Source organism: Suillus bovinus, assembly GCF_016758785.1.
Source record: "Suillus bovinus strain UH-Sbo-P2 chromosome Unknown EDB93scaffold_8, whole genome shotgun sequence".
In the NCBI taxonomy this organism is placed as follows: domain Eukaryota; kingdom Fungi; phylum Basidiomycota; class Agaricomycetes; order Boletales; family Suillaceae; genus Suillus; species Suillus bovinus.
In genome coordinates this window covers 484,531-509,643 of record NW_024542064.1, presented here as the reverse complement: position 1 = coordinate 509,643, position 25,113 = coordinate 484,531, and the positions used below count along the sequence as shown (strand labels likewise).

The 25,113-nt window shown below is 47.5% G+C and overlaps 5 protein-coding genes across 5 annotated transcripts; 3 read left to right on the top strand and 2 right to left on the bottom strand.

Annotated features, from left to right (window-relative positions):
- Positions 1–1,040: 1,040 nt before the first annotated feature.
- EDB93DRAFT_1101289 (uncharacterized protein) lies at positions 1,041–2,050 on the top strand (the record flags this gene model as incomplete). The annotated part of the gene is made up of 4 exons (XM_041447090.1): positions 1,041–1,467; positions 1,690–1,802; positions 1,878–1,989; positions 2,022–2,050. 4 exons carry the CDS (start codon positions 1,041–1,043, stop codon positions 2,048–2,050), a joined length of 681 nt encoding a protein of 226 aa, XP_041311210.1.
- A 5,130-nt stretch (positions 2,051–7,180) lies between these two features.
- On the top strand, positions 7,181–8,467 carry EDB93DRAFT_1101288 (uncharacterized protein; the record flags this gene model as incomplete). Its single annotated transcript, XM_041447089.1, has 5 exons — positions 7,181–7,333; positions 7,414–7,449; positions 7,934–7,952; positions 8,116–8,154; positions 8,217–8,467. 5 exons carry the CDS (start codon positions 7,181–7,183, stop codon positions 8,465–8,467), a joined length of 498 nt encoding a protein of 165 aa, XP_041311209.1.
- A 531-nt stretch (positions 8,468–8,998) lies between these two features.
- EDB93DRAFT_1319457 (uncharacterized protein) lies at positions 8,999–11,118 on the bottom strand (the record flags this gene model as incomplete). The annotated part of the gene is made up of 6 exons (XM_041454881.1): positions 10,750–11,118; positions 10,444–10,715; positions 10,345–10,407; positions 10,169–10,275; positions 9,736–10,134; positions 8,999–9,114 (listed from the first exon to the last, which is right to left on the bottom strand). The coding sequence occupies exons 1-6, from the start codon at positions 10,825–10,827 to the stop codon at positions 8,999–9,001; spliced, it is 1,035 nt and encodes a 344-aa protein (XP_041311208.1). The 5' UTR covers positions 10,828–11,118.
- Positions 11,119–13,216: 2,098 nt separating this feature from the next.
- Positions 13,217–13,866, bottom strand: EDB93DRAFT_1247059 (uncharacterized protein; the record flags this gene model as incomplete). The annotated part of the gene is made up of 3 exons (XM_041452532.1): positions 13,217–13,494; positions 13,544–13,669; positions 13,725–13,866. 3 exons carry the CDS (start codon positions 13,864–13,866, stop codon positions 13,217–13,219), a joined length of 546 nt encoding a protein of 181 aa, XP_041311207.1.
- Positions 13,867–16,960: 3,094 nt separating this feature from the next.
- Positions 16,961–23,298, top strand: EDB93DRAFT_1247058 (glycosyltransferase family 24 protein; the record flags this gene model as incomplete). The annotated part of the gene is made up of 27 exons (XM_041452531.1): positions 16,961–17,079; positions 17,141–17,895; positions 17,951–18,233; positions 18,332–18,725; positions 18,802–18,994; positions 19,050–19,126; positions 19,181–19,468; positions 19,546–19,768; positions 19,824–19,918; positions 19,964–20,257; positions 20,326–20,465; positions 20,522–20,662; positions 20,719–20,818; positions 20,871–20,936; positions 20,986–21,047; positions 21,097–21,693; positions 21,747–21,858; positions 21,917–22,012; positions 22,064–22,407; positions 22,460–22,496; positions 22,543–22,554; positions 22,607–22,673; positions 22,720–22,754; positions 22,806–22,832; positions 22,891–22,903; positions 22,954–23,012; positions 23,068–23,298. The coding sequence occupies 27 exons, from the start codon at positions 16,961–16,963 to the stop codon at positions 23,296–23,298; spliced, it is 4,860 nt and encodes a 1,619-aa protein (XP_041311206.1).
- Positions 23,299–25,113: the final 1,815 nt, after the last annotated feature.

Genomic DNA, 25,113 nt, shown 5'->3' with positions numbered 1-25,113 from the left:
TGCCTAAATAGCATTTTAGTCAACAAATATACAATGAATGAAGGCTTACCTCAATGTAATCATCCCACACTTTGTCACTGGCAATGACAATCTTCCTTGTCTCGTCCCATCCGAATCCAGACAGTTCTCACAGTTTTTGGACAATGAGACAGTTGGCCTTCAACTGCAAACAATAAATCAGCATGAAAATGGACGTAAAAATACTGCTGACAGTGCTCCAACGAAGTGAACAACTTTTTGCAGTTTTTGGAGCACCTCCACTGGTTTCATGGCTGTCTTTGAGGGCCTTTGCAGCAGCTGTAAATGCTGCAGACTTGAACATACCATTATCAGCTGAGTTTCCATTAGCAAAAGTGTTGAGTGACATGAGGAGTGTTGCATCATCCCCCGAAATCCACTTTGCATTCCATGGAATCTTGCTACTGACAGTCTGCTCACAAGGTTCCTGCCAGAAATTGTTCTCCTTGGTATCCAATGAGAGAGAGGCATTCTTAGGTGGCATGGTGGGTGGTAGTTAACAGAGTAGGGACCGACGAGAGTGAGCAAACAAGTACTAGTGCGACGCCGCATTATGCAGCGTGACAGATGTTTAATGAAACAAACACATTGCCGAACACATTTTTTCGTTTCAAACAAAAATGGATGCAAATGGATGAAAACAAATGAAACAGACACAAATGAGCGGTTGCCGAATGGGCCCTTATCTGTATTCGGTACAACACCATCCCATGGCGGTATGACATGTACAGGTGCCGGGTAACGTAGCATGCCGGAGTATCTCAGCACCACACGTCCAGCTGAGCAGACAAATTTTCTCTCGGCCCTCATTCATTTTTCTGTCATTGTCGTCGTCGAGTTCAGCATTATCACACATCCTCACTCGCCTCACACTTACATTCGTTATTTGAATTTCATTCTTTCCAATGGTGAATTCTTCAGGAACACATCATCACCTTAATCTACAGCTCAATGGGGCCACCAACGCTCGCCCATCGCCACCGCTCACTCAAAGCACAATTCCCCCCAATTCAGGTTCAGCCATGCAATCATCGGCCATGAGGCCTTCTTCATCAGTCGCACCTGTGCCCACCATCCAGAGACCGCCTGTTCAGGCCGGATCGACCCCATCTTCATCAGCCCGGCCTTCATCTGGACAAGTAACCCAACCGACAGCACCAATTCCAAGGCAGCCAGCAGCAGACCCTCTTTTGCAAGCTCAGGGGCACCCTCCTGCACAGCCTGTGGACGAGATCGCTGCTCTGAGGGCAAGGATCGCCGAGCTCGAGCGTGGGAATGCTCACGGCACCCATACATCGGCCAGAGCCCCCACTCCTCAGCAAGCTCTAATATCTGACCCAGCAGCTATTGATTGCATTCGTGCAGGCCTAGCTAGCACCAAAGAGGACTCCAAGCGGCTCACTTTGCCTGCACTTCAGCCTGGGCACAAGGTTAGTGCCTTGAACTTGCGTGAGTTTTTCATTCGTATTCGCATCCGTTTCAATCGTATTCGCGTCCTTTTTCTATCATGCTCATGGCACAAATCGCTATTTTCTGATTCCGGTGCTTGCCTCAGTAGGCATCCAGAAGTACCGATCGTGCTGTACCGTTTAGCTGCGTAAGCTATAGCATCTCATTCTATCATGCTTGTCTACACCTAGTATATAGTCTCTAATGCACTATGTATTACAGCTGTACTGTCTAAGGTAGAAGAAGCCTTCAAGCAGTACCAATATGTCCCATATACAATGCTTACTCACACAGCTCAATCCAAAGCCAATCTTCGTGGGGAAGACTCATCTTATGTTTTCACGCAGGATGGGTTAACCACCAGAGGACTTGATTGCTCAAACAAACTATCAATTTCAACTGTTGACTAGATAGGAGCAGCAAAAGCTGCAGAGGAGAAGACTTTGCACTACTGGGGTGAGGACAGAGCCTCCACCCTCGCATCACATCATCTTGTTGTGCTCGATATTGGTCGCACGTATAGTTGGTTGATTGCAATGCACTACGATGTACAGCAGTGCAAATTAGCCCACGCCAACCATGAGCACAATCTAGCTGGTCTTGACGTAGCAGCTCTCACAATAGCCAATAACAAAACTGTTTCCCTCGTACCCCTGTTGCACATCCTGTATCCCCTACTAAGCGAGCCGCACCAAATGACTTTGTGTCATCCCCTTGAAAGAGATCTAACATGTTTGCATCAAACCATTGCTTTTGGTGCAGAGCATCTGGTCACTTGCCTGCAGACTGCTCCGCCGACACCACTACCACAGGCAAGCCCGTCGTGCCCCTTGCTACCAACGCCAAAAGCAAACACGCCCTCGCAACTCCCAGTGGAAAGCATTATTGCTTCAACTGGGCCAACAGCTCCAATTGTACCTTCAGCACCAACTGCAAGAATGCCCACAGCTGCAGCCTTTGTGGGGATTCAGCCCATGAAGCCGGAGGCTGCAGAGCCCTGGGTTGATCCTCGCATTGTGGTTACCCCACTCAACCACCTACGGGTGGAAGAGCTTCTTCGTAAATATGGTATTTTCGATGATTGGTGTCATATTGTTGATGGTATACATAACAGATTTAATGTTGGCATTTCTGGCTCACCAGCCATAACTCATACCTTTTTAAAATCATTCATCATCTCTGCTCAACCCTTCCATAATCAACTTGTACATACTTTCAGAGCAAGCAGCCGGCCGATATTCCATCGGATTCAGCCCTGCACACTTAGAGCATTTAATTGGCCCATTTTGTACATCCCTGCTTGGATTAGTTCCGAAACCCCACTCAGACAAATTCCGCATAGTCCAGGATCTATCATACCCCCACAACCTTTCAGATGTTCAATCAGTGAATGCAGGAATCAATGCAGACAATTTCCCTACTGTCTGGGGTATGTTCGACGACACAGCTGCACTCATTCTTACATTACCCCCTGGTTGTGTGGCTGCAACCTTCGACGTATCATCAGCTTATCACATAATTCCAGTCACACCTTCACAGCAAAACGCACTTTGCATTTTCTGGAAAGGTGTTGTTTACGTTGATCGCGCTCTAATGTTTGGTCTCACTTTCAGTGCTGGCGTGTTTGGATCCATCGCTGACATGCTCGTGGCAATCTACAGCAAAGCAGGTTTCAATATCATTCAAAAATGGGTTGACAACTTCCTTGTAATCCATCTACCTCACCAGTCCTGGACCGAAGCCGATTTCATCGCCCTAACAGGCTACTGTGGCGTTCCCTGGAGTCTCGAAAAACTATGGTTGTTTGCCTCAATACTTTTGTTTCGTAGTAGGACGTGCGGGAGCGAACGGATGGACTAGACTAGAATAAACGAGTGTATACTCAGTCTCGTACTCGTAGTGTAATGGACTATAAACTAACCTAGAATAAACGAGTGTATACTACGAGAGTCAATAAGAGTATTAGAATATTAAATGAATGTCTCACCTCAGTCTCATACTCGTAGTGTAACGGACTGAGGTGTGTAACTCTAACGTGCCTGTATGTACTTGCGTGATTAGGTAAGCTGATTCTCGACGTATCGATAAACAAACTATTAACAACAAATACAGCGGTACATTGATTTCGACTGGGATCTGGATCGTGAGCTGGTATCCCTCCCAATAACAAAGCTCCACAAAATTCAGGATATCATTGCCAACTGGCTACTCAATGAAGTGTCATTCACTGCAAAGGAGGCCACCAGTTTGCACGGCAAACTAGTGCATGTTGCTTGTATATTCCCATTGATTCGGCCTTTCCTTTGCTCAATCATAATTTTCGCAGCCAGCTTCCGCTCCGTTCAGGCACACCTGCACCCATCCACAACAGTACTCGCAGATCTCCCTTGGATCCAATCCCTGCTGTCATACCTGCCACCCCACGTACCAATTGCCAGCCAATCCTCAACAGACATTGGGTGGTGGGGCGATGCGAGCACCTCTTTCGGTATCAGTGTTGTCATCCAAAATTTCTGGGCCGTATGGCACTGGGCCCCAGGTTTCAAAGTTGGACCCAAGCGGGCTTTCGACATCGGATGGGCTGAAGCTGTAGTGGTAGAGCTAGGATTTCAGATAGCTCTCCATCTGGGTACTGATAATTTTGCTATTTGCCTCTTACTCAAGCCTTTCTGATTGAGTTTGTCCAGGTTTATTTTTGCATTGTGCTGCCGAGAATGTTCGCTATCTCGTGCGTTCAGACAACGAAGGTGTGGTTGCAGTCACCAACAAGGGTCATTCTCACAGCCCAGAGACAAACACGATCCTGAAGCACATTTATCGGCTGCAGGCAGAGAACAATGTTCGCTTACATGCAGAATATGTTTCTACCTGCTGCAACATCGCAGATGCACTCTCATGTGGCGACATCACTGCATTCCAAGCTGGATTCCCTGCAGCAGTAGATTCTGTGTGCATTCCTCTACCCCCTCACTTAGCAGGCAAGCTGATCCCATTGTTGTGATGACATCACATCAATTGTTTCCATCGGCTGATCTAATCCCATTCTTGCACTCCTCTCATCTCCGCCCACCTTGCAAGGCCGCTGAGCGAATTTTTCTTTGGCAAGGAACAGATTCCCCTCCACCATCAACCATCGACAACCCAGTAATTCGCCATATTGCTAGTTTAGCCAACAGGGCATCTCTTCACGACACTAGCAGCTATGGGGCGGGTTTATGTAAATTTCACTTATTCTGCGATATCTTCTCAATCCCAGAACACAACCGTCTTCCAGCATCATTCAAGTTGCTGCATTCATTCACCTTGTGGGCAGTAACTGACCCAGAGCCAGGAGACCCGATCCATTCCATTTGTAGCAGCATTCCTTTTGAGCCAATATCAGTTGGTGTCACACGAAAATACCTATCAGCAGTGCAGGCTTGGCACATAGCTCAAGGCTGGCCTCCACCACTGTCGGATCCACACCATGATCGCATCAACTGGTCCTTGCGTGGCCTCGAGAACCTACATGGTGGCCATCAAAAGCCCCTCCGACCACCTATCACATTAGCAATGCTGTTAGCACTCAAAGCCACTCTCATTTTACCTGACCCTTTCGATGCATGTGTTTGGGCTATGGCATCATGTGCCTTTTTCAGCATGATGCATTTTGGCGAAGTATCAGTCACTTCCCGGTTGGCCTTCTCACCATTTAGGCACCTCACTCGAAAAAATGTATTCTTCGATGTAGACTTGTGCGGCAGCCCATATGCACGATTGGACCTGCCATCTGCTAAAACGGCTCAAGCAGGAGAGACACAATCAGTTTTCCTCAATGAGCAAGGAGAGTTATGCCCCCTCGCAGCTCTTCGACACCTGGCACAGGTTGTTCCAGCACTGGGTAATGACCCTTTGTTCTTGTGGCGAGACAGCAGGGCGACATTTGTCTGATGGTTAAGGTCTGTGCCTTGGAACAGATAAACTCCATCCTAGTAGCTTGGGGTTGGGGAACTTCATTTGGGCATTCTTTTTGAATAGGCGGTGCTTCTTTCTACCTGGCAAAGAAGGTTGACCCAGAGATAGTTCAAATTGCTGGTCATTGGAAATCACTTGCATATGAAACTTACATTCGCGCTTTTGAACAGATCTCATCACAGCACCTCACCAACGCTGCCACTCTATAACCATTGCCTCCACATTTAGTTGGGCTGAGCAGCTGAAGCCGCGGGTTGTTCCGGTGTAATGGGTGAGCAGCTCCACCTGCTTGCATCCCACCCTGAGCTAACACTTGGTCCAGCCCAACTAACTAGATCATGTCACCGACCCATATTCATGGCAGATGAAGCTGGAATGCGAATACTGTACAGCTACGCACTTAAGTTCGTCACACCATCACAGGGCGAGCGAACCGAACCTATTTCGTGTGACAGTCACACGCATATTGAGGTCATCGAACTTAAGTTGTGACATGCGGTAAAAACACGAAAACATGCAGTAAAAACACGAAAAAACTCCTTATATTGAGTATTTGCAACGCGTCTGCGCTTGCCGCGACCCTCGACATCAACCTCCTTCGAACTGTCAGTGGTCACAGCTGCAAATTGAGCTAATGGAAGAAACGCAGCGACAGGAAGACTGCCGGAAGGAGCGATCGAGAACTGTGTAGGTACAGATAAAACATCTTGAATTTTGGCCGCTGGGGCAACATCTAAGTTATGCATAGTGCAGAAAGTGAACTTGGGGGAGGAGGGAAATGTTTCAGATGGCATCCTCATTGTAGGCTGGGTTATGGCTCACCAAACATCGGATCCGCATTGACAGGACTCTGCAGCAACATAGGAAGAAGGTGTGATGTTGCCGAACGGAATTGAACTTGCAAACGAAGCTCCGAGGGGTGAGCACTAGCGACGGAGTCTCCAGGTTGAGCGCGGGCATCTCTGCGCTCGTACAAAGAAAGAAATACTTCTGCCTAATGAGACTCCCAGCCCAGTCGGTCGTCTCACACAACGAACCTATGCGCAACATGTCACACGTCACACACCCCTTCGAACCTAATGTTCATTCGGTCACACCCATATCAGGTCGAACTTAGGTGCGTAACTCTACAGTAACTTCCCTTAATTGTAACATCCTGGCGTTACAACATAATTAGTATCTTGAAATGTTCTCCCGCAGGATGATGCGCATCCGGGCCCAAGAATCCTATCTTCAATACTTATGCTCTTGGTTATAGCTATGGCATAGGAGTGTTGGGATACAAAGACATTGATTTTGATGTGTGAGACCCCGTTCTCACGAAGTCGTTCTATGACATCTAACTTATTCCGCCACTACTACAGCAAGCTGCCTACAAAAGTTGATAATTTCATAGGAAACAAAAATCCTTCTGTCACTTTGTGGTGGCGGGGATCGATAGTCCGTCGTCGACATTAATGTCCCTTCATCATTCCTGTCACTACCGTGGATTCCGAGGTTGTGGTAAACTGATATGCCTTTATTCTAGATTATCCGCAGACTACGTGATTCTGCCTATGCAAATCTGCCAGCCACAACCATTCAGGCTGATGGACCTACTGATCCTGGGCTTCCCAAAAGCACGATTTGTGGGATATATAAGCAAGCTGTCGACTCTTAGAACTATCATTTGGGATCCCATCGACGCATCCTATATTGCCTAGCAAGAGATATGCGTTTTTCATTCCTCCTTGCTGCTGTTGCTGTTTTGACGACATCTATGTCCGTCAGTGGCGGCAGTCCCCCCAAGTCTCCTCCCAAGATGTTTTGTATAGTTCCAGGTGAACTTTGCGGCGTGGACCAAAAATACCCAAACGAGGACCTAGATTGCTGCGGCCCCGCCGGGCCCAAAGACATCAATTGCAAATTGGATGTGAGTGTCTATCGGCTTTGGATCCGGGACTCGACTCCATGACTTACCCCTTGTGCTTTATAGGCCGACAACTTACATAGATGTGTAAAGCCGACAAACTGAGCGCGTTCGTAACAGTGGGTCGTTTTTCTGCTTTCATGTTGTGCCAGCGGTAATTGATGACACGCCAATAGGTATGCTTATTGCTACACGAATTTCTAAGCTACCTAGAACAGACTCTAGAATAACATATCATTGGAAAAACTTTCTCGCAAATCGATAAAAACACATTCATGTTACCCGCCTTGCTTGCCTTGCTAGCATAGTTTTCCGCCAACGCGCAAGTTATTCACACGAGGAAAACGTTGTGTCCCTTATTTCGTCCTTAACACGACTTTTTTGACTTATTGTGTAAAATAAGGAGAATGGTTCGTTACTTCAAATAATTAGGTCCTCGTCCTTAGGACAAGGGGATTTGATCATTCAAGGCAGTTCAGGCGGTTCAGACGAGCAAAAAGCAGTCAAAAGTCACTATTGGTTGCGGTTTAGATCTCCGCTTGTCTCTCTAGTTCCTCGATCGCTTTTTGTACACGTCGCTTGAAACACATCAATAATTTGCAGCACTCCAAGTCGACCTCTCGTACGCACTTCATTTTACATGCACACCCATCATACACGTAGTCTTTTCGCTTGATGTTTTATATTTTTCTTCACTCGGATTCACAACCTCCATTTATATCTTCTGCGAAACGACAAAAGTCTGATCGGGCTACTTAAGAGTTCGAAACATTGATAATTTGTAGCGCTACGAATCGCCACATTACTATTACAACACGTTCTTCGTACGCACTTCATTTTATATGCTTTATCACTCATCATATACATGATTTTTTTCGCTCTCCAGTGTTTCAGCGATCTTTTATGGTCCTCAGAGTCGTCACTCCCTACACGGCCTCACTCAGTCCTGAACGTGATTCGCGGGTGTTTGTGGGCTCCTACCTCGTGTTTCGAGAACAAGGTGCCATCATAGAAGAAACGAATGATGAAGAAGATAGAGATGGAGTTCCCGAGAGCTTTGATGAGAAGGATGGCCTTGCAGAAAAAATCGCGCTATATCTGCAGGACCAGCAAAACTTTGATCAAGGCTCGGGCTAAATCAGGATTTATAAGCACCCTGTTCGGGTTTTTTCCTAAAAAACCTTCCCTAACCTTCGGCCGCACTGGTCACAAGTGCGCGCCGCCTTACTTCCCGCGTGACACTTTGCGCCGACACGCATAGACATTGATTTTGATGTGAGACCCCGTTCTCGCGAAGTCGTTCTATGACATCTAACTTATTCCGCCACTACTACAGCAAGCTGCCTACAAAAGTTGATAATTTCATAGGAAACAAAAATCCTTCTGTCACTTTGTGGTGGCGGGGATCGATAGTCCGTCGTCGACATTAATGTCGGTTCATCATTCCTGTCACTACCGTGGATTCCGAGGTTGTGGTAAATTGATAATGCCTTTATTCTAGATTATCCGCAGACTACGTAATTCTGCCTATGCAAATCTGCCAGCCACAACCATTCAGGCTGATGGACCTACTGATCCTGGGCTTCCCAAAAGCACGATTTGTGGGATATATAAGCAAGCTGTCGACTCTTAGAACTATCATTTGGGATCCCATCGACGCATTCTATATTACATAGCAAGAGATATGCGTTTTTCATTCCTCCTTGCTGCTGTTGCTGCTTTGACAACATCTATGTCCGTCAGCGGCAAGGGCCCCCCCACAGGCATGCCACCCGCGTGTATAACTATGAATAATCATTGCGACGTGGACCAAAGACACCCAGAAGCCAAAGAAATTTGCTGCCCCGGCCTTGACTGCAAAGTGGATGTGAGTATCTATCGGCTTTGGATCCGGGACTCGACTCCATGACTTACCCCTTGTGCTTTATAGGCCGACAACTTACATACATGTGTAGAGCCGAAAAACTGAGTGCGTTCGCAACAGTGGGTCGTTTTTCTGCTTTCATGTTGTGCCAGCGGTCAATTGATGACACGCCGATATGCAGTTGATTGGTATGCTCATTGCTGCACGAATTTCTGGGCTACCTAGAACAGACTCTAGAATAACATGTCATTAGAAAAACTTCCTCGCAAATCGATAAAACACATTTGTGTGACTCGCCTTGCTTACGATTTTCATCAGGGAAAACCTCTCGTGCAAACTTGGCCAAAATTAGATCTAACTTTTTCCTGTACTGCTTGTATACTGTACTTACTCGCACGATTCGCGCATGATAGTGTCTGCAAGTCACGACATTGTGTATGTAACGAAAGGCTGTCACTTATTAAGATATTGCTCGTATATAGTTTGTAGTTTTTCATGCAATTCACTTGAACTCTTGAGCTAATCTGAAGTCGTAAACTACGTGTTAAGATATGCGAGCTTTCATTCTCTTCGCGCTTTCGTACCTTTGCAAATCCTCTTCGACCTCGACCAACCTTAACTCTCTTCCTTCGCAGCTCCTCAGATGTCTTAATGTGAGATGCCAATGCCGCTTGGTTATGAGTAAACCGCTTCTTCGACTGCTTGTATGGGCCCTCCGTTTTCGCCTTCAAACCAATACCGAGGCGGTCGGATTTAAGTACCGTTGGAATAGGCGTCAACAACAACCTCTGTGAGTACGGATCAGGTTCTTTAGATGCACAGGATGTTGGAGTAAGCAGGAGGGAAAGCGATCGGTGGAAAGATTCAAAGTCATCATCTTCTGGCTCTGATCCAGATTGGGTGAGGTCGATGAGGTCGGGAAGTATGTCTCGAGACTCTTCTTTGTCGTCAAGCGGTATATTAGTAACTAGTACTTGTCCCCGCATGCGAGATTGACACAGATGTGTGTGCTGGGCGCAGAGATCGAGCGACGTGTGCACCAAGCCCTTCTCCTTCGTTCCAGCCACCCTTCCGTAGTAGGCTGAAGCCTTTGTTGGATGGCCCTATCGCCAGCCAGACTGGAGGAACAAAATGTTCCTCCGATGGTTACAGTAGTGGTGGTGGATCTCGTGCGAGGAGGTCTGCTAATGATGGTGCAGGAGAACTAGGTTTGCTCGATGGTCCAGACTGAAGCGCTCTTTTGATGAACTAGTCGTTCTTTGTGGTAGCCGCCTTCTTTGGTTTTGGGGCCTCGTTGGGTGTACTTGACGACCTGGGTGTCGGTGGTTGATTCCCTGACGTCCTAGAGCTATCTCTTGTCAAATCTCTGTACCACTCAAAGGTCCCGTTGTCCGGAGCAGAGGTATTCGAAGATACTGTATGTGTAAGCGAAACAGTAGAACCCCACTCGTCGTATTGAATGTGCGCGGGAACAAAGGATGGGGGTGGGGCACGGCGAGTACTTAGCAGAGAAAGTTGGCGCTGCGTTCCACTGTTTAGCTTCGTTTATTGGAACTTGACCCGTCTCCTTCTCTAGTCGCTCTCGATCTGCAGGATCATAGTCTGAATGAATGTGATGAGCGACAGTGGCCATACTAGCACAGGTTGTAAGCACTTGGGGACTGCCAGTGGCTGGCTCTGACTAAGCGGACAAGAATTTGATCACCCATGACCAGAACTAATACCTATACCATTGAGTTCTTCCTATCACTACCATGGATCTCGAGGTGGGATATGTCAGCAAGCTGTCGACTCTTAGAACTATCATTTGGGATCCCCCCGACGCATCCTATACTACATAGCAAGAGACATGCGTTTTTCATTTCTCCTTGCTGCTGCCGTTGCTTTGACAGCGTCCATGTGGTCAGTGGCAACGCTGTCGACTGGTGCCGGGGAATAAACAATCTTTGCGGTACGGACTAACAAGATCCAAACCACCCACTAGATTGCTGCCACCCCTATGAATGCAAATTGGATGTGAGTATCCATCGGCTTTGAATCCAGGATTCAACCTCATGACTTACCCTTGCGCCTTGTGTCAATAGGTTGCTAGCAACTTACATAAATGTGTGGAAAAGTCGGAAAACTGAGCGCGGTCAAGGGACGACAGTCCGATTAATATTTTAATGGTCAGTGACGACCTCCGTCAGGCCTAGTAGTTTCATAGGGCCTTCTGAGTCTCTTTTCAGAATTCACGTGTGGATTCTGCTGTAGAGGGTGAGTCCATTCTCCTCCTCTCTGGATCCTCCATGCCTGATGACCGCATCATTATATAGTTGATACTATGCCTGCGAGGATGATGACGACTTCTTTAGGGCTACTCATTTAGTTCATGTTCAATTGGGCTCGGATCCCAAGTGAACGCGAACTGAGTGAATCGAGCAACCCTTTCAGATCCTCCGCACGAGTAATTGGTGCCCGATCACATTCCGAAATACCTTGACTCACCGATTGAAACTCCTGAAACAAAGGTACGTGCAGCTGCAAATTTGCCTCCGACTTACCCGAGTAGTCGGAACAGCGGTAAAAAAAACCCACGAACAGGATAACTTCCTGGCGCTCGCCGATGCCAACGATAACCGAAAGGCGCCAGCTAAATCTCAATCGACCCAATCTACAGCTCGGGTTGTTCATTAGATATCTCTTGACTTGTCCAAGATGCCTGCCATCCGTGCTATCAAGCCAAGTTTCATCGATGCATGAGGCAGCATGCGCCCTGTGCCGCACTAAATTCCACTTGTCTGTCACCTTCGCTGCCCCCGGTGGTTGGAAGGTGCGCTTTTTGGCGCCCACACCCTCGTATGGCAACCTGTCATTACTCATCACACACTGTCCTGCCGACAATCCCGGACACGCTGTCGCCGAGTTAATCAGCATCGTTGTCTTCGGCCTCAACCACATCCCATTCAGGTATGGAAGATTGACCGCTCGTATCTTATCGCTATCATGTATTTCAAAACACGAGCCTGCGCCGAGAGGCCTCGGAGCGTAACGCTCTGGTTCGGGGGTCGGAGTTAGCATGAGGTTTCGAGGGTTCGAAGCAATACCAGGCGTCATGAGGTTGTAGTTGGCCTAGTGCGTGATGCGGGAGGGCACATGTTGAGTTAGGTGTGGTAGTCTGGCAGGTGACGAGAAACTGCAGGTAGGTGTGCTGTAGACACGCGATGACAAGGTGCTTAACCTGATGCATGAGCAGAAAATTCCTTATCGAGCGGTGCTGTAAGTGAGGTGACGGCTACCCTCGGTGAGTAGATTTAGACCATCGATATACTCAAGGTCACGAAACTAAGTTGGGGAAAAACCAAAACTTAGCGCACATCTTGATAGCCTACGGCTCGCAGCCTACCGCCGGTCGTAGCATCACTTGTAAGGTGTTATGACTTATGTATGTAAGGTACTCACTTTGAACGCTAACCAAACTTGTAATTCGGTGGCATTGTCATGACCCTTGGTTTTGTCTGACAATTGATGTCAGCGTTGGTCCGAGGAGTTCGCTGAGTACCCATGAGAATATGGAACCAGGCGGGACGCGAGCGTGAACATGTCGATCAAAGATATGTCGAGATTACAGGAGAAATTTAGAGCTAATGTAGATTCTAGTCTAAATGACTCGACAAGTCGAAGAACCCTGTTGATAGCAGGCAGTTGCTGGCGGCGCGAATAGTCCTGGACCGTCTAGAAGCTGGAACCTATGCCTAAACCTATGGAAAGCCCCGAAAGACTCTGAATGCGTAGTAATTCCTGCCCGTAGAACCCTCCGTCCACTGGAAGTTCTCGGGAATCATTTATTTTCAGGTGGTGTTGGTGAGGGCTTACGAGACGCAACCTGCCCGGAATCATCATTATTATGTTTTATAAATGTTTTAGGATGCCAGAGTCTAAGAATATTTTTACATGTGATTCATGCCATACGTTGAACCCCCAACAGACAAGATCTAACTATCGCGGGTAAATGTTGATGTACGCTAGGCAAATATATTGTCCTACGCGTATAATTGTTCATGATGATTGTAATACTGGCGATCCGAGCTCCAGCGAGGATTCACCTGGCTGATGATCTGATCATATGCGACCGGCCCGAGGGTGATACCCGTGTTCCCCGATGGCATGATATTGCACAGTTCATAGCCTGTGCTGGTGACATATGGATGTGATTCAGTTGGCTGTATGCCTGCGAGCTGGCGGACGGGGTTTGGCTGCTCGATGAAGTATTCGTATTCATAATATGCAGGGGAATATGGGTCTTGCACACATGGATCTGCTGGTTGTCAATGAGCGCGGCGGATTGCATGTGTACAGAATATACTTACCACTGATTGTTGTCGGAAGTGCTCCTGCACAACTTGATGGTGTTTCGGAACTAGTGTGACAGGATTTATAAAGTTGGTGTTGCAACTTTGCGTTTAACACAGCAAGGTCTTTGATCAGCCGTGCGGCTGAACAGAATCAGACTGTCAGTTAGTTTCGTGTGTTCATTCATTATATACATACCTTTTCGTAGAACATCTTGTCTTGTCTTGGGGTCTATTTCTCCTCTAGTAGCATGACGGATCTCCGCCCGTACCAAAGAAAACCCATCGAGCTCCTTGCTCCTGTACTGTTTTTGCAAGACCGACTTGTTTTGCTTTGGCATTACTTCAACGATGTCGCGATAGAGCTGGAGCAGCTGATAGGAAGCAGGACCGTACGGTAAGTATGAATCTGGTGATTTCCCTCAGGCTTGCCGCCTCCTTATATGCCGATAATAATCGTGCCATCTGAGAGGCGCCACTTGAGGTGGAACTTACGTCCAGCTCCTAGCTTAACGGGATGGTCGAACCCTAGACCTGCAGGGTCAAAATTATTGAGCGCTTGATTAAAGTCGCCCGCATGAAGTTGGTAGTAGAGGCATTATTCGGAAGCAAACTTATTTTGGAGACGCGGCCTGCATGTGATTGCCTTTTGCTGCTCGCCTGATGTCATCCGGGATGTTGAAATCACCCAAACCAGTGCACTGCCCAAAGCGCTTTAGTGCTTGCAACCTCATGGCGAGGAACAAGCGCCGAATCGATAGCGTACTTATTGTTTCCTTCTGGATTGAGCATAATGCTGATAGGCTGGTCGTTGTCGTCTCAATCTCCGTACATCCCGCTCATGAAAGTCATCTCCAGCCTATGCCGCGGTCTGCCAGTGCCATACAGCAAGAATGATAGAACTCAAATGGGCAGCGCTACTGGTACGCGCCTATTGAACTTGAAGACATATGCAAGGTTCGGGGATGCTTCTAGCCAGTCGAGTTCTTCGTCGAGGAGCTAACCCATTTCAAACAAAGTGGGAAGCACACCTTTGCGATATACAGCCTACCATGCGATCCTCGGGGTAGCGCTTGTCACCCCACGATTAGTACCCCCGAGGCTGATAGCCACTGGGCGGCCGAGATCACCGTATATATTAATTTCTCACCCTCCTGGGTCATTACAACTTTGCGGCAAGCCAAACTCGGACCATGTCGTCAACATCGGAATGGAAGTGAGAGGTCTGCCAATCAATGTTCGGTCCGGGCAAGTGTTTTTTTATTTAGCTTGCTGTAAAGTTATGACCAAACGAAAAATTCCAGTAAAACTTTCTCTCAATTGGCGCGACGACGATTATTTTCTCAGTTGGAAAGTCAAAAGTTGTCTGATATCGACTTCTTTCAGTGGCTTCTAGCTATTCCAGAGCTGATCATTGATGAAACGTTCTTGGAATCATCATCGGATCACTGGATGAGCCGGCAAAAGCCGATTATCTGGCAAACGTCCATTGCACGAGATCTTGACAAGGTCGTAAGCCATGTTCAAGTTTCAAGTATAGCGCTGTTCTAGCGAGAGTATTTTCCTTATGTTGCATAGTACGCAGCGCTATGTATAACTGAAGTGAATTTTTGCAGGGTCGTATCGTTTAGAAGAAAAATGCAAAGTCCAAGGATAGATGAACTCTCTGGCATGCTGATTTCCAGGAGAAAAAAACAAACTTAGTACCTGGTAGGTATTGTCATCGCCCCGCCAGATCGGGAAATTTTTCGTCGAGGCGGTGCTTAGCCTGGGTGCTGAAGGGCTTTCAGGCAACTTTCGGGCGATAAAAACAAAACATGCCTTATGTTCGCCTGCAACTTGCAAGGTCTCAGTTAATTGAAATCATGGGTCCTTCATCGAAGAACTAACTGGAGGATATTTGAGGTGACATCTAATGCTGTTATCAAATAATTTCGACTGACTCTCGTGCTATTGACCAATTATCAGAGTCGACAAGGTTTCCGAGATCTTTGCGTTACGTTCTTACGTTACACTGCTGGTACGTACGGCTTGGAGAATGATTAATGACGGAGGCATCCTGTCAGGACACTTCAAATATAGCGTTTTTCGTATATGCAGGAACTATATGTATAGTCACGGTCAACCGAATAAAAACAACTTTAGTAGGTATCCAGCATTTAGTAGTACTATTAGTAGGCATAGAATCGTTAAATTCCTTGGGTCGCAGCGTGCTCAGCTGAACTGATCTCAAAAATCAACGAAACGAAAACCTTTTTCGAGAGGAAAGCCTAGTAGCTAGTGCCGGACGGATCTGTTACAAGACATCGCGACATCATTTAGAGATGTCGACCAACCTGGAACTGTTGCTGATGGTGTGTTCCACGCGCCATCCGAGTGTTGGCGTCTTTCATACATATGATCATTACCCCATTGCTGGTCAGCCAATGGGTGTTGGACTGGGAATAATATGTCACTGGTCCTATGCAATTTCTCGTAAGCGAGCTCACCCAGATGACAGTCGAAGGCTGCTGTGGCACTGTGACTTGGTTCCGGACGCGGCAAATCACGAAGTTCCTCCAACATGGTGTTGCGACAATACAGAAATTTAATCATTTCTGTAGCTGCAGTGAAGGTTTTAACGATGCCGCGATTAGAACCTAGTCGGCGAAACCGGGTTACCTTGAACAATCGTCCCAAGTCGAGTCTGATGGATATCTTTGCTCCGAGATATGTCTTGAAGTAATTTTTGGAGTTGCGCGAGTGCATGCGCTTCTTTGGCTCTATACTGCCGTTGCAACGAGGCCTTGTCCTGGGTTAAACTTGCATGTTCTAAGCTTGCGGAATGTAATCGAGAATGATGAGATGAGTGCATGACCATAGACTCGGACAACTTAATGATCTATAGGATACGTCAACTAAAGGATTAAATACTTGTCATCCTACCACGGATGAGTACAAAGAGCGCACAGGGTCCTCTTAGCAGATCTCTAAAAAATGTGATGTCACTGGCACTTCAGAACGCTAATACAACGTAGAATCGCCACTTGCGCGCTCAGCGTAGTAGATCATAGACCAGTGAGGAGATCACTTGTGATAATCGGATGAGCTTTCTTGAAATGGGGCGCGATCCATGTGTGTCAAACCTGGATTTGTGATGGTTCACCGGGGACAGCATGTTACGCGCTCACAGTCATGGTAACGCGAGTCGCCCGGAGACAGCTGCTTAAATCATGGGCAGTACTGGAAGGGTTAACTTTCATGCATGATTTGACTCGGACAAGCCCGACGAAAGTAATTACGTGATTGTTGATATATGTTTACCATAAATATTTATAGCATCAGTCACGTGATCTGTCAACGTGTTTCTAAGACTGGTAGTAACACTGCAGAGATCATAAACTTTGTGATTTAGTTTGGTTTACTGACTACGTAGGCTTGTAGGAGTCAACAGCAATGCGTTCTGGCGCACTTGTTGTTCTTGGATATGCGCTGCTTGGTTTCAGCGCATCTCCTCCGGTTGGCGTGTCCTTGCGTTCCTCTTTCAGTGCTGCAGATCCACTACTCGAAGCACTGTAAGTTCAAGCTATGTACTTCACCCTGTCGTGCAACTGAATATCACATGTCATTTACTAGAGAAACCCTGACCCTTACTTCTCCCGAGCACCTGTTTCCACTGCTTGATCATTTCCCTCTCCCACTGAAACCTGCAACACCGCAAGAATCGCATAACGCCATCTTAGATCTCGCAAAAAATCACCTTCAGCCTCCAGAAATAGCTGTCGTGGATGTTGGGCTAGCTTTACATGCCGCAAGTCCCAAGCTTGCTGCACAGCACATACATGAAAGTGGAAGGGAAGGATGCGAGGATTGGGTAGATTGGTATGGAAGTATTGCTTGCAATGCTGAAGAACTCAGGCGCCTCGTCGAAATTTCATTCGCAGACTCGTATTCCGAGTCTCAAATAAAAATGAAGCGTCTTCAAACAGATCATACTCCACCTCTTCAGCCATCACTTGACGCCCCCAGATGGACAGCAATACACTATGCGGATCCTATGGCACCTAAATTCAACACACTACATCGCGCACTACTTTCTTTGAGTCATGACGTGGAGTACGTGCTACGCTGGGCCCGGCCTGTCGTTGCGACAGATGGACCGTATTTGTCAGGGTTTGGTGTCGCGCTGGACTTGAAGAAGATGGATTACCTCGCTGTAGATGACCGGAAGCGGGCTTCCACCTCTCGTGATGACCCCTCTGGGGACGAGATACAGGAAGAGAAAGAAAGTGACGTGCTAAGCTGTATTTTCGAGGCCATGTCGTACATTGATACCGCAATGGAGGAGAATGCTGCCACAAATAATCCCTTGAGTGCAGAAGAGATTCAAGGTAGCTTGACTTTTATCACTATCATATTACTTAGTACTCACCTCGCATGGCGCAGACCTTGGTCTTAAAGCAACATCCCTTCTTGGTCTCCTTTCCAACCGCTCTTCCTTCCCCTCAGATATATCTTCATGCTTATTGGGAAATTCGCTCACCCCGCTGCATGTATTGCACACGCTGTCTGCGAATTTTCCGCGCTATGCTGCTCCACTTGCGCGCAAAGTCCGTGTGCCGGACACAGTACGAGACGAAGTGCAAGATAACTGGGGGAAGGTGATGATGGGCATGAACATGGTATGGATCAATGGGAGGGTGCTAGAGGGCGACGCTGGGATATTCGGGTGGGTTTTCTGTCTTTATCATTCTTCCCACCATTTGTATTTTCCCTCCGCCTTTTGCGCTACATTCCAAGGTTGGTTCAGTTCTGATTTAAGTTCAGGCTTCTACGCAACTTTGCGCGCGAACGTGCTCTTATTCGCTCACTTGTCGAGCTTGGTTTGTCCCGGTCGCAGGCCATAGAGTTTGTCGTACACCCAGTGCATTCAGGTCCATTTGATCCATCTCCGTCGAAATTGGAAGTCAAGAAAGGCACCAAGTTTGGTTCGGCGAAGCACTTTGCACAAGAAATTTTGCGCACGGGTACCGAGAACAACGCGGAGGCAGAGGTTTCGAATGAAGCACCGCGGAGATATGATATTCCTTCAAAGTGGAACGATCTCTTGGACGGCCTCGTCGACTCTTCAGATAGGCCAGAGGGGGGCAGCGTTATATTATGGAGGAATGATATCGAGCAGGACACACAATACGCTGAGTGGGGGGCAAACTTGAGGCAGGTGAGTGTATAAACGCACAGTCGTGGATAATTTGATTGAAGCATGCTAACTTGTCTGGTTTGCGTTACATGCATAGCTTCTCCGCACGCATCCTACTCAACTTTTCAGTCCTTACTTGCGTTTGCGGATCAACTTCATTAATGTCATCCTCGCCCTCGACTTTTCGCAGCCGCGATCTTTGTCTCTCGTTGCAAACCAAGTAGATAGCATCATTACTCGCGGGTTTCCTGTCAGGTGGGGATTTGTTCCAGTTTCTGCCGATGAGGATGGTGCGTGAAGAGATTATTTTTCTCATATATAATACTCATCGTCATACGTGGATAGGCTTAAAGATGGCGAGAATTGTATACTATGTTGCACAGAAATTCAGTCGTCCAGAAGTAGCTTCTTTTTTCCGCTCTGTATGTCCTTCAATCTACCCTTATTCTATCTTGCCTGATCGTTCTCTTCTATAGTTATCCACTGCACACACGCAGCAGCACTTGCCTGCGTTGTCTTGGAGTATTGTTCATGCAACATTCAACTCTCTTGGGGCAGCAGATAACTTTGCAGACGTCGCTAGCGGAAAGGTACCCAGCGTTGAAGATGCTCTAGAGAGCGCAAGGCGGTGGAGGAAAAGGCTTGGTGTGAGCGGTAATGATGGGGAAGGGTTTGTTAATGGAAGATGGTCTGAAGTGGGGGATAATTTCTTACGAGACCTGCAGAATGAGGCAGCTGGACAGATGCAGTTACTGCAGGAACTGGTAAGCGTTTTGATTCACATTCCCTCCTGACATCGCTGTCTAATCGAACGCCTCATTTACTTACCCTCTTTCCTTAGGTGTACCTCGAAGAACTGACCGGTGCTTCCGTACCACTCATCTCAACGTTCTTCTATGACCTCCCTACAACACTCTTGAGCCGGAATCCGTACATTTTCAGCAAAGCGCCCTCTTCGGTGCATGCTCCTTCTTCGGGTACTGGCAATCTCAAAATTTTTGATCTCCGTGATTTGGGTAAACGCACGGGGTGGAGCCCGCTCACATGCGCATGGGTGACATCGGGTGAATCCTGTTACATATACGGTTACGCCATGCTAATTCTGTCGCTCGTTGTCAGATGCTGAAAGAACACCTGTAAGTATGGTTGTTATCGGCAATTTGGATTCGGCGGAGGGGAAAGCACTGGTTCGGGAGGCTGTGACATTCATTTCTGTGAGTAACCTGTGTCTGCGCGCTTTCGTGCTAATACACGCGTAGAGAGAGGAATCGCAATCACGCATTACATTCCTACATAATCCCTCGACCGGCTCACCTAGGGGCAATCTGTCATCCTTCTTTGCACAATTTGGGTCAACAAGCGATCTTGGGGAGCTCTCTCCAGATGTGTTCAAACGAGCGCTTGACGATTTGGAAACGCAAGATGCTACACAGGTATTTATCACCGACGGGACTAAACTCCGATCAGACCCGGAAGCATACACAGCGTTTCTGACTACAAGCCGCCTTCTCGCGCGTGAGGCGGGCCTTCAACCTGGAGAACAAGCCATCATTGTTAATGGCCGGGCACGTTTCTTATTCTTCTTTTCGGTCTAATGTGGATAATTAAACTTCATGCATAGCTCATTGGTCCTTTCGCTCCCAAGTCGGAGTTCGTTTCTGAAGACTTTGCGACGTTGGAGACATATGAAATTAAAAAGCGAGTTGGACGTGTCGCGCAAGCTATTGAAGAGGTTCTAGCTGACGGCACAGAGCTTGATGCGTGGGTGGTCTTGATCTGCCCTGCCTTTGGGTTCTGATATTGAATTTTGTGTACAGGCTTGCATATGCAAACCTGGTCTCGGTGGCATCGTCGATTATCTACGCAGATCAACAGCCAGATCCAAGTGAAGTTGGATTGTTTGACAGCGCACCTCGAACTAGGACTAGTAATTATAGACTCTTATCGGGTAATTACACGTATGTGTTCCCCCATCTGCATGCAGTGACACGCTGAACGCACTATCCTTTTCCAGGAAATTTGAATTCGGTGATCGAGAGAATGCACTGACACACCTTGTCCTGCTCCTTGATCCCCTGAGTGAAGGAGCGCAGAAGTGGATCGCAATCTTGGAGGTAAGCCGTTATGGGGACTTTAGAATTGTCAACGTGATGCAGGCGACTGTAGAAACACGAGGAGCTATTCCCAGAGGTGTACTTCGAACTGTACCTCAATCCAGCTCAACATTCCGAAGTATGCAAAATTCCTTCATACAAATTGGTCAAACTAATCGGATTCACAGATTCCACTCAAACGATTTTACCGATATAGTATTGAGCCTCGCGTGCAGTATGACAACAAAGGGTGAGGGAGTCTCTTTTCCTGCTTATGATGTCACTGAGGAGCAGTCCAGCGACGAGATTCCGGCGCAAGTTACCTTCAATGGCCTGTCCGTAGACCCAATATATACTCTTAGCATGGACGTTCCCCCCTCGTGGCTCGTTCGCCCACGAGAAGCCCTCTACGACCTTGACAACGTTCAGCCGAGCACACTTCCACCTGATGGCCTTCATGCTCTTTTCTCGCTCGACTACCTCGTCGTTGAAGGGCATGCACGGGAGACGAAGTCCAACAGCCCTCCTCGAGGCGTACAGCTCCAACTGACTACTTCATCTCCCGCTGCCAACCATACTCCGTCCGTAGTCGATGACACTCAGGTTGTCGCAAATCTTGGCTACCTGCAGTTTAAAGCTCGCCCAGGAACATTCAAACTTAGTATTCGCGAGGGAGGAGGCCGTGAGGTATATGATATAGCCAGCGTGGGGAGTGAGGGGTGGAATAGTCCTTCTGTGGAAGAATCAGGAGCGGAATTAACTGTGATGAGCTTTGAGGGACTAACCCTATACCCAAGGCTGTTACGGAAGCCGGGTATGGAGAAGGTAGATGTGCTAGCAGGGTTACAGCAACACTCAAGCCATTCCCAAACCACCATACACGGTATCTTGTCCAAGTGGGTGGTTCTTTCATTCCTAATTGCCATTGCTGGTCCTGAATTCACGTCAGGGTTTTATCTCTTTTCACATCAAAGAGTGAAAGCACGACTGAAGTCGCAGAGACGGGCGCTAAACAAGCGGACATCAACATATTCACAGTTGCTTCTGGGCTGCTCTATGAGGTGCGCTCCCTTTCCCCTTCTGCAATGCTCGATGCCTCCAACAATTCTCTCCTTTCAGCGTTTCGCTTCCATCATGATTCTTAGCGTCCTACGCAACACAAATAGCACTGTGAAATTCTGGTTCATCGAGAACTTCCTATCGCCTTCCTTCTTGGTCAGTTGGCGTGACGTATTGCTTGCAACATGCCTCATTGTCGTATTACAGGAATTCATACCACACATGGCTGAAGAATATGGCTTCCAGTATGAGCTCGTGACTTATAAATGGCCGTCTTGGCTCCGTGCCCAGAAGGAAAAGCAGCGCATTATTTGGGCATACAAGATTCTTTTCCTCGATGTTTTGTTTCCCATGGACCTCAATAAGGTCATCTTCGTCGACGCGGACCAAATTGTCCGTGCAGATCTTCAGGAACTGGTAGACCTCGACTTACACGGTGCACCATATGGCTATACACCCATGGGCGATGACAACTACGAGATGGAAGGTTTCCGGTTCTGGAAAACTGGATATTGGAAAGACTTCTTGGGTGATCTCCCGTATCACATCAGGTGAGTTTATGTGTGGGTTGCACGATGTTGAATCAATCTGATGCTTCCCCAGTGCCCTGTATGTAGTAGATCTTGTTCGTTTTCGCCAGGTATGTGGGTCAGTTCTGATGACGATCCCTGACTGATGGACTTTAGATGGCTGCGGGAGTAAGTTGGTTCTTACCGCGTCCGAGGACTTTGAGTGACAGCTTGATCTCAGGACATCCTTCGTGGACAATACCAGATGCTTTCAGCTGATCCAAACTCCCTTGCTAACTTGGACCAAGGTCAGTTGTGCGAGTCTTGAGAAGACACCTGCTGATGCAAGTTCAGACCTGCCAAATAATATCCAAAGAGAAGTGCCGATAGTGAGTTGAGATTGTGTCTGAGCGATACTACAGGCCATTGACCCCTACTAGTTCTCTCTTCACGAAGACTGGCTTTGGGTAAGTAATCTTGAACTTCAATATTCTTCCAATCATGGTGATGACGTGTTTGATGCAGTGTGAAACCTGGTGTATGTCATCAAACTCACCCTAGACCCCCTTAACCATATGTTATATGCAGGCAGCGCAGATCGCCTTCATCGTGCCAAAACCATTGATTTGTGTCAGAACCCCCTTACGGTCAGCCCTCCCAGAGTATATCAGTCGTTTCATCTGACACCTAGTTGGTTCACAGAAAGAACCAAAATTATCGCGTGCAAGGCAGATCCCTGAGTGGGAGGAATACGACAACGAGATTGCACAATTCGCGGGCCGACTGGCTTCCGAAGGCAAGATTCATTCGAGTGTTGCTACCGCTCGTTCGGATGTCCTTGCAAATGTTGGGTTGGTTCAGCCAGCACACGACAATGATATCGAAGGGGCTTCAGGGGGTGAGAACCTTGAGCGTCCGCATGACGAATTGTAGATGAAAATCACGGACAATCTTTACCGATGGAATTTACCGCGTTACTAAGTATACTGTAAAGGCTGATCCACGCTGATCAATTGAATATGCCAGTTGTCACCTCGTGAGTTCTCCGCTGTTCAGCGTTGCGCCCGGGTAGGTCTTGAGCCGGCTGGGATCCAGAACTCGCACGGGTGTTTGTAAGTTACACTTTCGCCTTATCGGTAGGGGCCTGGTCTAGTTAGACCTTAGAGAAGCAAGACTGTGATGCCGGCCCGCTTGAGCACGACAAACTCAGAGTAATCTTGTGACAAAACATGATTCGCCCCTAAGCCAGGGATGATCGCAACGTCATATCATATTTACGACTCACCCTAAACCTTCTTCATTGCTGGCAAGAGATAATGAGGCAAGCCAGGGTCGACACTATCGCTCGTGCTCAAAGGAGATGTTTGGTTCGACTCGTCTGGACCTATTTTATGCCTAGTGTAGATGCGATCAATCTGCATTCCCTGCTAGGACGGAATGAGATAAATTTTGCCCCAAGCGAGGACATTACACCGATGAAGACGGGGACGAGGCATTAAGTATATGAGTATTGCTTTCTGATACTCATTGATATGTTTCAGCCTTGACTCCACGCACCTACCGAGTAGAACGCCTTGCGTTTTTTATAAGCTACGTCAGATTCTTAGCCGTGATCAGAAGGAAGTAAAGACGCAGCATTATTATTAGATATGCACCGATTCTGAACAGCAAAATCTTATCGACAATGCTGTAAGAGTTCATGAAGAACGCATCTTATCATCGAGTGGAGACTGATATGAGCTGATACGAGGGCGGAAGACGTTGGGCGTAAGTGGGTGTTAAACTTTGTAGGGTAAGCGCGGTAGAAATAGGTGAGGGCATGGCAGGCTTTGAGTGTGTCGCCTCCGTTCATATAATTTGATGAAATCCGAACGGTGGGGAGACACTTACGTTATGAGCTCCACTCATATCAGCAGGTGATGCACGCCGATTTCATAATGAAAAGAAGGTAAACGATTTGGGAGACGAATCTGTGCAATGAGGCGCCCTAAAAAGGTAAAAGCGGCCCCGGAAGGAAGACTTGAAAGGGGATGCCGGGTAAGGTGCGACTATGAAAAAAATGATCACAGCTGGCAGCCGCACAGGCACATACGAGCGTGGCACCACTGTATGATAAGAAGGTACCCACAGGAGGATACAGCATATAATGATGTTATTGTTCTTGGGGATAAAACCTCGAGTGAGCAACGTTGCAGTTGGCGTCAATAGGTGCAATCATGGGGAAGCACGGTAAGGGCGTGTGCGCAAGTGATTGTAGTCTAGGAGATCAATAACAAGGGAATCACCGCCTCACTGAGTGACTGTTAGTACTCGGGTAGAGGTTATTGTATTAAGCACAAACCGTGGTGATAGAACCTGGTGTTCTATTTTGTGTATGTGTTCATCTTAGTGGAGACTGAGTGGAAGATCAAGAAGAACAACTCGCCAACAAAAAGGAGACGAGCAATAAGCCACGGCGGCAGAGAGGATCTACGCTACAAGGAAGCTATCCTAATCAGGAAAGAAGGTACAAGATGTTCAAAACTAGTACAAATAACTTCCAAATGAGGTTATATTCAGACTCAGATAATAGAAAAGTGTGACAAAATACTATATTTGGTAATGCGTTACTCCTGCGCGGTGTCGGAGAACAAAAAGCTCCATGTGTCATCCGAAGATCAGTCATCCCACGATATCCTCGTTTTTTATTCCTCTCACATCACCCTCAACTTTGTCGTCGTCATCATCGCCGTCGTCCTCAACCTCTTC